Source organism: Antechinus flavipes, chromosome 1 (assembly GCF_016432865.1).
Source record: "Antechinus flavipes isolate AdamAnt ecotype Samford, QLD, Australia chromosome 1, AdamAnt_v2, whole genome shotgun sequence".
In the NCBI taxonomy this organism is placed as follows: Eukaryota; Metazoa; Chordata; class Mammalia; order Dasyuromorphia; family Dasyuridae; genus Antechinus; species Antechinus flavipes.
In genome coordinates this window covers 686,384,373-686,397,478 of record NC_067398.1, presented here as the reverse complement: position 1 = coordinate 686,397,478, position 13,106 = coordinate 686,384,373, and the positions used below count along the sequence as shown (strand labels likewise).

The window sequence follows — 13,106 nt, the reverse complement described above, 5'->3', positions numbered from 1 at the left end:
ATGGAGGCGCTGGCAGAGAGGCAGACAGAGGTGGTGATCAAGCCTGATTCGGAGGGACCCCCTGCGCTCCCTGCCTCGCAGCCGGGCGACTGTCCAGGGGAGAGCAGCCACAACAGCAGCCATAACGGAGACGAAGGCGGCAGTGTCGCGGCGTCGTCAGCCGGCGGTGATGGCGGGACCCCGAAACCCGCCGTGCCTCCTCCGGCAGCTGCTGCTGCGGCGGCTACAGCAGCCCCGGAGGGCGCGGCCGGGGCTCCGGCAGCGACTGCCGAGGGCATCGCTTCTCAGGACCGGCAGACCCTGCTGGCCGTGCTGCAGTTCCTGCAGCGGAGCAACCTACGCGAGTCTGAGGAGATCCTGCTGCGCGAGGCCAGACTGCTGGAGGAGGCGGCGGGAGCTGGCGCTCAGCGGGAGGTGGACGGACCCGGGGCCGAGGCCACTAGCGCACTGCTGAGCCAGGTCGCCGCCGCTCCCACCGCGGTCGCTCCTGCCCAAGTTGGAGTAGTTGCTGCAGAGGACCAGCCTGATGTCAGTGCGGTGTTGTCTGCCTACAGTCAACAAGAGGATCCAGCAATGTATGAAGAGCACTACAGTGGACTGAAACATTTCATTGAATGTTCCTTGGACTGTTATCGAACAGAGTTATCTCAGTTATTTTATCCTCTATTTGTACATATGTACTTGGAATTGGTCTACAATCAGCATGAAAATGAAGCAAAATCATTCTTTCAGAAGTTTCATGGCGATCAGGAATATTATTATCAGGATGACCTTCGAGTGTTATCGAGCCTTACCAAAAAGGAGCACATGAAAGGGAACGAGACCATTATGGATTTTCGAACAAGTAAATTTGTTTTGCGCATTTCCCGGGATTCTTATCAACTCTTGAAAAGACACCTCCAGAAGACACAGAATAACCAAATATGGAACATAGTCCAGGAGCACCTGTACATTGACATCTTCGATGGGATGCCTCGGAGTAAGCAACAGATAGATGCTATGGTGGGAGGTTTGGCCGGAGAGGCAAAGCGAGAGGCAAATAAGGCACAGGTCTTTTTTGGCTTATTAAAAGAACCAGAAATTGAAGTTCCTTTGGATGATGAAGATGAAAAAGGGGAGAATGAGGAAGGAAAACCCCCCCAAAAAAAACCTAAAAAAGATAGTATGGGATCTAAAAGGAAAAGGCAAGATCCTAATGCTCCACCTCAAAACAGAATTCCTCTTCCTGAATTGAAAGATTCAGAGAAGTTGGATCAGATAATGAATATGAAAGAAACCATGAAACGTGTGCGTCTTGGTCCAGATTGTTTGCCTTCCATCTGTTTCTTTACATTCTTTAATGCATATCAGGGTCTCACTGCAGTTGATATCACTGATGATTCCAGTCTGATTGCAGGAGGTTTTGATGACTCCACTGTTAGAGTATGGTCTGTGAGTCCCAAAAAACTTCGTAGTATGAAGACAGCAAAGGATCTCAGCCTTATAGATAAAGAATCAGATAATGTTTTAGAAAGAATCATGGATGAAAAAACAGCAAGTGAAATGAAGATTTTATATGGTCACAGTGGACCTGTTTATGGGGCAAGCTTCAGTCCTGACAGAAACTACCTACTTTCCTCCTCTGAAGATGGCACTGTTAGACTTTGGAGTCTTCAAACATTCACTTGTTTGGTAGGATACAAAGGACACAACTATCCAGTGTGGGACACACAATTTTCTCCATATGGATACTATTTTGTGTCAGGAGGACATGACAGAGTAGCTAGGCTTTGGGCTACAAATCATCATGAGCCTTTACGAATATTTGCTGGCCACTTTGCAGATGTGAATTGTACACGATTCCATCCAAACTCTAACTATGTTGCTACAGGTTCAGCAGACAGAACAGTAAGGTTATGGGATGTCTTGAATGGGAACTGTGTAAGAATCTTCACTGGACACAAGGGACCAATTCATTCTTTGGCATTTTCTCCCAATGGGAGATTCCTGGCTACTGGAGCAACAGACGGCAGGGTACTTCTTTGGGATATTGGACATGGATTGATGGTTGGAGAATTAAAAGGTCATACAAGCACAGTATGTTCACTCAAGTTTAGTAGAGATGGAGAAATTTTAGCATCAGGGTCAATGGATAACACAGTTCGTTTATGGGACGCTATAAAAGCATTTGAGTACCTAGAGACCGATGATTTTACTACAGCCACCGGACACATAAACTTGCCTGAAAATTCACAAGATTTATTACTAGGAACTTACATGACCAAGTCAACACCAGTTGTACATCTCCATTTTACTCGAAGAAACTTGGTTTTAGCTGCAGGAGCTTATAGTCCACAATAAACTATCATCTATATTAAGACTTTTTGAAAGCCATTCTCTTGAAAAATAAAAGATACTAAAAAGTAAAATACCTCAAAGATGAACACTTAAGTCACAAAAAGTGTCTTATCTAAAAAGATCTGTAAGGAGGCTGCCTGGAAATCTAAACTGGACAATCGTTCTACAGCAATTGCATATTTAACTATTTTCTGTGAGTTGGACACAAGGCATAGATTGCTGTAGAAAGAAAACAGTGCTTCGGATTATGTGGAAACTATGCATTCTCTGTTCAAATTTCATCTTAATTTATTTTCTTTTAAAAAGAAAATCTGTAATTATTGACTTCAGTAATTTTTACCCACTTCAAAGTTCAAAGTCCTTAGTGTCCAATATAACACTAAGTTTAGGTTGATTGAACTCTTTCTGAATATATTCCTGATATGAAAAAAAAAAAAAGAAATTTAGTCACTGTCTGGCATTTGATTACTTAAGTAGCAACAGATCTGTTGTCTACTTATAATAGTTTCCCGTTTTCACCTTAATTACATATGCTCTCAGCTCACTGAGATTAAATAAGCAGGGGGCTAGTCTTAATTTAAATAAACCTCTGGCCTCATAAGTAAATCTCATTGCACTATTTACATTCTAATAATGCAAAAGAGAGCTCTCTAGTCTGTCTTAAAAGCTTTTTTTTCCAGCTTGACAAAGCTGTTATTTCAGGACACCATCTACCAGCCATTCTAAAGGTACACATGGGTTGCAATCTTGTAACTCGATTCATGACCACCAGATCCAATGAGTACATATAATATCTACTACCTCTCTTTTTTTATTTAACCTCTCCTCAGCAACCTGGGTTCAATCCCTCTATGCTACAGAGCAAGGACAAATGTGTTAAATTCATCTTAAGGTGCTGAGCCTAGATTCAGTAATCCTGAACATCATTTAATGATGTAGATGGCATTCTCCTGCCCTACTAACTTCAGATTTAGGTTTTTTGTTTTTGCTACTTAGGGGTAATTATCCCTGGAGGAAAAAGGAACTTGATAGCAATATTTATTATTTGGGCTTGACTCATCCTATCCCCCTTATTTTTTCCAAAAAAAATTGTCACAATTCTTTCATTTTTTTTAATTTATAAAGTTGATTTAAGCTCAAATATTAGGCTTTCTATTTATTCCTATTCAATAACCTATTTTAAGATTTGATCTGATAAATCAAATAGATTGGACTGGGAAATGAGACCTGTGTTGTAAAATCACTTTTTCTTCATGCTTGCCTATATAATCTCAAACAAGTGACTTCTCTCTCATCTCAGTTTCATATTCTGCATAAAAATTCGATTCTTAATCAGGGGTCCAAGAACATAGATTTCGGAGGACTCCTTAATTTGAATGGGAAAAATACATCTTTATTTTTGTCAATGTTTACCTGAAATTTGGCCTCTCCTTCAATGATGAATGTGGGCAGCAATATGTAGGGCATTCTTAGGTGTCACCAGACTTGCCTGAGGAATCCACGATCCAAAAATATTAAGAATCTTGAGGCCGTGGGAGCTCTATTGTCTTCTAATATTTTCTCTATGGTACCTTCATTCTAAAGTAGCAAAAAAGTAATGTATTTCCTCATCTATAAAATATGAGACTCAACTGAAGGAATTGGAGGAAAGAGAAGATTCGAGGAGGACATATCTTTCACCATATGAAGGTTTTTTTCATCAGATCATACATTCTTAGAGAGCAGGGACTATCTTTTGCCTTTAATGTTGTATGACCAGCACTTATTATAGTGCCTGATACATAGTAGGCACTTAATAAAGATTGACTGACTACTTTCATGAGAGATTAGACTTGTTCTGCTTGGCTGCTGTCATAGGAAGGTTCCTTACTGCCAGGTATAAATGATTCACCCAATAGATACAAGAGACATGTTGTGATGATAATGAATGATGATGATGATGATATCTATTTAGCACTTTAAGGCAGATATGTGTCACCGCGAATAGAGTGCCATGCTTGAAATTAGGAAAACTCATCTTCCTGAATTCACATCTAGCTATGTGACTGAACAATTCACTTTACCTGGTTTGCCTCAGTTTTCTCATCTGTAAAATGAGCTGGAGAAAAGAAATGGCAAAACCACTCCAGGATCTTTGCAAGAAAAGCTCAAATAGAATCACAAAAAGTCATACATGACTGAAAAATAATTAAACAACAAAAATAGCACTTTAAAGTTTGCAAAGTTCAAATATTATCTCACTTTATCCTCAAAATAACTTGCAAAAGCACATACTTTTGTCCTTTTACAGATGAGGTAACTAACGCAAACAGAGGTTAAGTGATCTCCCCAAAGTCACACAGGTAGTAAGTGTCTGAAGCCAGATTTGAATTTATTTTCCTGACTCCAGGTTCATGGCTATATCCAATGAGGAAAGAAAGAAAGAGGGAGGAGAGGGAAAGGAAGGAAGGAAGGAAGGAAGGAAGAGTTTTGTGGAGTACTACGATGTCCCCTTCATCTCCCTTTTCTTTTTGGGGAGGATGCTTAGGTGATAGTACCTGCAGCCTCTTCACTTATGGTTTATCCATTAGGAATGAGAAGTTAAAGTACTCACACCGACAATCTTTAATTGGTTCCTGCAGATTCTAGATATCACATCACCAATGCAAACAAAGTGCTCTTCCCTGAAATGAAAAAAGGAAACTCTTGGGATGTAGCTGGTTCCGTATCATTAATGTTCCCCATTCTGGTGTGACTTATAAATCTATGTGTTCCACAGCCCAGGAACTTCTCGTTGACATTGTCTATATCACAGTGCTTGATCCACCTCAGGAAAGGCACACTGGTCTAGGATGTATATTACTAGATCTAATGCTAGAAAATCACTTCTAAATCTAAAAGCAGATTTAGGCTCATTGGGTGGTGGAGAGGAGGAAATGACCTCAAACAATTAGAATTATACACAAATAAAATGGGTTATCTCACAAAGGATGCTTTCCCTGTAACTGGAGGTTTTACAACTCCATGGACTCCCTGAGGCTGATTTATTGGGGGCCACAGATAAAAGCAGAGAGGTGTGGATGAGGTTTAATCTGCATCATTGTCAAAAACACACAATGTTGTTGAAAAGTACTATTTGTGTGGAAGCACTTAGGTATCTTTCATGTGGGTGTTAATTGTAACACTTTTTTTCATCACTCTAAATTTTGTGCAGTTTCCTTTTAGGAAGGCACACTCTCGAGTAACAAACCCCACCACCCCACCCACATCAAGGGATAAAAAACAAAAAAGAATGATAGAGCTGAAGAATGACTTCTTCCCTACTCAAAGCTTAGAGAAGGGTAAGGTTGGGGAGAGAGGGTATGAAGAGTATACGAAAGGGCATCTTTAATGCTGCTTAAAGTAATTCATAAACCTGAAGTAAATTTTTTATCTTGTATTTATCTTGTATTGATCACTGTATTGGTTGTTTTTGTCATAAGAAAAAATTCAAGCTAGAGACAAATTCACCACCTCCCTCCCACCTCCAGAATTGATTGTAACATAAAGAAAAAAGTAATTGATTTATAAAATGGGAAATGTAGGGAATGTAAAAAAAAAGATATAAATAAAAATGTATTTAAAAAAATTATCCATGGTTACAAAGCTTACAAATGTTGGCGGTAGGAGGGTTCTTAAGATTTTTTTTCCTACAAAGGACCCCTTTGGCAGTATGGTAAAACCTATGGACTCAATCTTAGAATAATGTTTTTAAAGTACATAAAATAAAATACACAGGATTACAAAATAAACAAATTGTATTAAAAAACATTCTGTATATAGAAAGAGTTTGATCATATGTGATTTTCTAGTGGTTAGAGCTAATAATTTCAGGAACTTAAAAATAGTTACGAATGTAAATGATATTTTGAGATATTTATAATGTCATGAAAATATCTGTGATTTTTATTAGTGGCAAAGTCATAAATACTGCTAAAACTACTGTAACTTATTACCTATGTTCACATTTCAGTTAGTTACTTACTGGTGAAACTTGTTTGTGTCTTGTTTTTTGTTTTATTTTGTTTTCCTATTCAACTCCATGAATCCCCTGACATTTATTTATTCATGGATTCTTAAATGATTCTGAGTTCAGTTCTATAACTCTTTTCAATTGCAGCAATGTATCTAAAGTACTTTTTAAACCTCACTGTATTATATATAAGGAATGTTACTGAGAGAAATAATGATTAAAATGTCAATTATTGGGTAAATCTAGGATTGTTGGGTTTTTCCTTTTCCTTTCTGTTTCCTCATTCTCTACTGGATCAAGTCAGCATTTAAAGGACATTGCATTTAATGAGATTAGATTAATTTTCTTCTCAATCTTGTTTAGACCCTACTCAAGGGAAGAGTCAGGAGTCAGGAAGTATTTAGGGTTAGAGTCAGAAGCCCATTGTGTTCTACTCAAATTTGGGGTAGAACCTTTGACTAGGTTTATAATGACTGAGTATTTTAAAATCAGCCAGAATCAGGAAGTCAGGATAAGGGAAAGTCCTTGATCTTTATTCTTTGCAGAGGTGAAGGGGAATGGCCATAGGAAGTGAGAGCAAGTGTGACAGAATCTGGCCAGCAGTGCCTCTGCTCTCACACTCCACCCCCTAAATCTTCTACATCTCCTATACAACACATCAAATTTGCACAGAGAGTGGGCGGGGCCATCCTTTCTCCAAGGATGTATTAATAGAGTATTGTCCAATTGCTAATTAGCCTCAGGTGCTTGGGACCAAGAGCTTCAGCCCATATATAGGTTGTCCAAATCTAGGGGATGATCTGGTAGTGAGAGTGTTCAAAATCACATTCCCCCAACCCCAATTAGAATGGATCCACCTCTCATTATAATATTCATTCTTCTCATTAATTATTTATCCAATCAAAGTTGATTGCCATTCTCAGGAACACCCACTCTTCCAAACATATAAGCACTGAGCAAGTTCCATAAGAGATCTTTGGTATTCAACACTGCCACTGACCACTTTTATTATTTATCTGCTATCATAATTAATAAAATTTTTACCCAGAAATTATCTCTTGAATTTTTTATATGTCATATTACTTCATTTTTTCACATGGAGAAAGTTTTACTTTGAAATATTTAAATACATTGTTTATCAATAATTGGTTAACACACAAAACTTGCTGATATCACAGTTTCTAGCCTCCTTTATCAAAAAGTAATTGAAATTGAATAACTATTAGGGAACTTTCTAATTTTAGCATGAGAAACAGGAGGGAAGGAACAAAACAGAGAAGAAAAGAGGGAGAGAGAAGAGAGAGAAAAAAGAAAGGGAAGCATGAAGAAACAGAGACAGAGGTAGAGAGAAATTGTGCTATATTTTGAAAAATTTATAGACAAATTAACCAGCCACTTTCCCAGTGACACCTGGATGTGTTTTGGGACTATAGTGAAAAACAATAGAAAGGTCTTTTTTAGCCTTCTGGGCATCATTTAGTACCATCTGAGCTGGTTCAGTTATCTAAACATAGTCCCAGATTATAAAGTCAATTTTTCAAAGTGAGCTGTTCTCAGAAACATAAATCATTAAAGCTAAAATTTGCAAAAGCCACAAAGGAAGTTTTTGGTATCCTAGCCATACCTCCATGATGTCAGTACACAGAGATGAAGAGCATTAATCAATCACCTGAATGTCATGTCTACCACAAACTCTAAATCCAGGTGTTTAGAAATTCTGAGGAAAGTTTTCCTTTTTCTTCTAGATGTCTGGCATCTTATTGTACATCCCATGGCATGGTACTAGGATTCTTTTAACAGCTAACAACTGAATTATTATTCCTTAAAATTTTATTCTGAGATCTTTTTGATGAAATACTATGGATTAACAGAACAGTTAACAATATTTAGGAATGTTTTTCATTTAGACTGCATACCTGACTGGAGGATGGGAGGAAGTGAAAAAGGACTCGAGATTCCATTGTAGTAGATGGACTTCTACAACATCAACAAACAATTATTTAGTCCTTGCTTGAGAATCTCCAATAAAAGGGAACTTTTAGAAGCAACTCATTCTATCTTGAGATAATTCTATTATTATTAGGAAGTTTTTCCTTATCTAAATTTTGGAATCATTTATGGTTACTATTGACCAAACAGCTTTTCATCTTACTTTGGATGAAGGATGAACAACAAAATGCTGAATGTTTTATTATTACCACTGTGCTGACTGGAATTACACTAGAGGTTAAAATCATAAGTAATATTTAATTTTGAAATTAGAAATTAACTATAAGCATTTAGAAAGAAACTTCCCACTTAAATCTAGGCAGGATGGCCATGACTTCTTCATCTACCAATCAATGACTTATGAATTGGTAGATCTAAATCCAATTCCCACAGATAGGGGGCCCCCCTGAGAAATTTCCCTCCCACAAACTATTTCCAATTTAAAGTACAATAAGTTATCACCATTTTGAAACCACCTTAAGTCACATCCTTTTCCATTCTTAGCTAGACTATCATAATAGACTCTTAACTAGGTTTTGTTTTTTGTTTTTTTTTTTTGTTTGTTTGTTTGTTTGTTTTTGGCTGTATTTTTCTTTGTCTATATTTAACAGTAGCAGCTCATATCTATATAGAACTTCAAGATTTGCTAAACATTTTACATACAATTATCTTATTAAGTCCTCTTAAATTTGTTCTATTATTATTTCCATTTTTCAGAAAAAGAAACTGTGGTGCCAGAACTTCAGTACCATGCATAAGGTCATAGAACTATTAAGGGAGGAAGGAAACAAGCATTTAACAAATGCCAACTATATGCCAGGCAAAATGGCAAGTTCTTTTTAAATATTATCTCATTTGATCCTCATAACAACCTGAGTTAGATGCTACTATTATCCCATTTTACAGGTGAGGAAACTGAGGCAAATAGATATGAAGTGACTTGCCAGGGTCATAGAGCTCATAAGTATCTGACATTAGATTTGAACCCAGAGGTTCATAACTTCAGGGCTAGAATTTTATCCATTATGCCATCTAGCTCCCTCTAGAAGGGGAGTACTTGTAAATTAAATATCTAACTTAGGTCTGTTTGATCCAGTATTCTACCCATCATGCCATGGTGCCTCCCTATTTCTCATCAGTATCTAAGTAACCTTCTTAATCATCATTTTCATGTCATTTCTCTACAAAATTCTGCACTGACTCCCAAAGGATACCTAATAAAATATAAAGTCCTGGCATTCATATTCATCTCCAATTTGAGTCTAATCTACCTGTGTGACCCTATTTTAAACCTTCATCCTTTGTATGTCTTATGTTCAAGATAAAATGGGCCATTTTCTGTTCTCTGTTCTTATTCTGTCCCCTCCCATCCCCACGTGCTTGTTCACACTATACTCCATGCCTATAATATATGCCCAGTGATGTGCTGAAGCTGGAGCTCATGTCAACTCAAGATTAAATTTTCAGTGTGAGCATTTACACCTCAATAGTCAGCAGATGCTTTAAATCAAGGCTTAATTTATTGTTTTGTTTATTTCTAGGCTTTAAGAGAGAGATGGAGAAAACTTGAATAACGCAGATTAAACTTGAAAGTGTGTCCTACATATACATTTTCTCCCAAGAGCCAGTTGTTAAAAACATTTACCAGCACATGCTGTCTACACACATTTGCTGATGTCTTTTACTTTCTTTAGAAGTCCACATTTCCATGGAGTTTTTCATGGTTCATTCTACCCACAACTTCCCAGGTCAAAAGGATATCTTTTCCCTCAAATTTCTTATAACACTTTTGCTTGGATTTCATCTTTGTATTTTAATTCACTTTTCCTTTTATCAAAATTGTTTATATAATGGAGACCACAAATCTTTTTCTTCCTAACACAGGATAATTATTGGGGGAATATATGACTCTCCATCTCTCACCTGTATATATTAAGAGGTAGCTCTGATTATTTTAAATAACTTGGTCCAGCTGTCCCAGAAGGAAACATGAAGGAGTATATTGGTATATGTTATACAACCAGCTTCCTCAAAATATATGGACACCTCACTTTTAAGTTTGGTTTATATAATTAACTTTCTCCCTTTTCCTTAAGTCTAGACAATCAATAAAACAATAAATGATTTCTAACATATTCTCATTTCTATAATAAATTTGCTCACACGGAAAATTTGAGTCAATTCAAGTTGGCACCAGCACACCCTGATTCAAATATGATATATCAGGTGACAACTTGAAGTGATATAAGGGTATTCTCTTGAGTCTCTAGAGCAGGAATCCTCAAACTTTTTAAATAGGGGGCCAGTTCACTGTCCCTCAGACTGTTGGAGGGCCAGACTATAGTAAAAACAAAAACTTTGTTTTGTGGGCCTTTAAACAAAGAAACCTCATAGCCCTGGGTGAGGGGAATAAATGTCCTCAGCTGCTGCATCTGGCCTGCGGGCAGTAGTTTGAGGACCCCTGCATCTAGAGCTAAAATCTCTGATAAAGGTAAGAGTCAGAAATTGCAGAAGAAAGAATGTCAATTCGTGATTAGACATCTGAGATAATTTGGTATAGAGTAGTTCAAGGAAAAAATATATCACCAATCCTATTGCTCTTATGTATGTGAGGCCAGAGGGCTATAGAAACTAAAGGAAAAGAGGGGATTTCTAAAATAAAGATACTTTTGGATGCATTCTAAATTTGTGATACAGATTTCTAGAAAGTGTGGAGATGAAGAGCAGGAAAGAGAACAATTAGCACCTGCTAGCATAGAACAGCATAAAAGACCACATTGGTAACCAATATCACCATAAAAGAGGTACTTTATATATAAATTTCAGGGAAAGTGACACTGTACAATGAAAAAGAAGAAAAAAAAAAGTCAGGCAATATTGCTAGAGCCCTACAGGACAATATCATAAATAACTCTATAGATCTCTGGGAGAGAATTGCTCATTGGTCCCCCCTTTCTCTCTCATTAGGTTTTGCTATGAATTCTACTTGTCATCCTTCACCTATAAATAAACATGTTCATGCTTTGAGCCTTGTGAATTCATGTGTTTTTAAGAGGAATTGGTGGTGATAGCCCATAGCAGAGAGGAGTAAAGAGTATAAAAATTAAATTTTGAAGTTCCAAGAGTAGTTAGGTGATGGCAATGAGCCAGTAAAGGAAAAATCCTTCATGATATATTTTGGACCTTTGGTTAAGGTGAAAGCCTCTGGTATTAGATCCCATTGAGACACATTTGTTTCTAATCATATTATATTGTATAATATCTATCTCATTTGTAGACCCAATGCCTAGTACATGTTTTTGAATATAATAGTCAATATATAAATGTTGTTGAACAAATGGAAGTGTTTAGGGAATGAAGACTAATTAATGCTAAACTGAACAAAGTATGATCAGACAAAATAAGTATTATAAATATATTGCATACTGTAAATATACTGGTATGAATGTTTCATTCAGTCAGTAAATATTTGTTAAGTACCTACGTGACAGGCACTGTATTAATCTTGACAAAACAATTTTTTTAAAAGGCCCTATCCTAAAGAATCTTACAATCTAATGGGAGATATATGTATGCATGATTGTATTTATAGAAATATACCTATCTATAGATATATAGATATTTATATAACTATATCTATATGTATATATATATGTATTTTAAATGTGTGTATACATATGTAATCTTAAATAATATCTTTGAATCAACATGAAAATGAATAGAGATTATCCATTTTATTTCTTCAAAATTAGTGCAGATAACTAAGAGGTACCCATATTCATAAGGCTTGTATGATTTAGATTTGGAAGAAATTTTAAAATTTATCTAGGCAAGCCCCTTAGTTTTATGGATACAGAAATTCAGCTTCAAAATGATTTGCCCCTGGTCAAACTAATTATATGTCAGAGAGACCTATTTGAATCTTCTAATTCCAAATATATTATTATTTACAGAGGAATATCATGGAAAAGCCCATGGACTGGAAGTCAAGAAAAATCAAGGCTTAACTCCAATCTCAGTTTCACCATTTGGAAAAAAAATTCTAGCATTTAGCTCATAGGGCTACTGTGAAGTTCAAATGAGATATGGGATGACAATTGCTCTGTAAACTGTATCAGGTGCTGGATGGGGGAGGGGATCATTTCTATGATTTCATTGGCTTAAGTTCCTCCCAATAAAGAAAAACCTTCTACCAATGCAAGTCAAGCCTGCTCTAAAATTGATTTTAGGTAGTTGCCTGGGGCACTAAAAACTAACTTGTTCAGGATCACACTCTGTCAGTAAGTACCATATGGAAAATCTGAATCCAGGACTTCCTGACTCCAAGGTCAGTTCTTTCAAAAATGTGTTATGATTCTTTTGTAAATCTTCTAATATTCTAAGAGGTTAGCTGTCATTCTTTTCTTTACATGATGCTGAAATATAGGTCTGCTGATGCTGAATTCACAGCATCCTGAAAAGTGTTGGCTGGCTTGGCTAGTTTCCTTCACTTATTTTCAGTCTCCTATTACAAGGCAGGCTGACCTTCCAAAGCTGAATCAAGTTGGGCCAAGGAATGCTAAATGTGTAAGTGAGAGCTCCTTTAGAAGTGGGCAGAGCATTATGTTTCCTCTTGAAAATCTGCTCTACATCATGAAGTTGAGGAATAAGCTAGGGTCAAAGTGTTCTTGCCCTCCTTCCAAGAGCTCCGATGTGTTTGAATCACACCAGGTAAATAATGTGGCCCACAATGCATCTGTCATAGCTCCAAGATTCATTCAACTATTACATAGGGAAGTTACAAGGTGTT

General features: G+C 37.0%; 1 protein-coding gene across 1 annotated transcript; it reads left to right on the top strand.

The window, feature by feature from the left end:
- On the top strand, positions 1-2,367 carry LOC127543597 (transcription initiation factor TFIID subunit 5-like). The gene is made up of 2 exons (XM_051969819.1): positions 1-1,598; positions 1,764-2,367. Exons 1-2 carry the CDS (start codon positions 1-3, stop codon positions 2,338-2,340), a joined length of 2,175 nt encoding a protein of 724 aa, XP_051825779.1. The 3' UTR covers positions 2,341-2,367.
- Positions 2,368-13,106: the final 10,739 nt, after the last annotated feature.

Bases quoted from the DNA above. Each gene is read 5' to 3' on its own strand.
- LOC127543597 (XM_051969819.1), top strand. From the start codon at position 1: ATGGAGGCGCTGGCAGAGAGGCAGACAGAGGTGGTGATCAAGCCTGAT. The intron at 1,599-1,763 runs CAGAAACTACCT...TGACAGAGTAGC, and splicing joins GGGGCAAGCTTCAGTCCTGA to TAGGCTTTGGGCTACAAATC.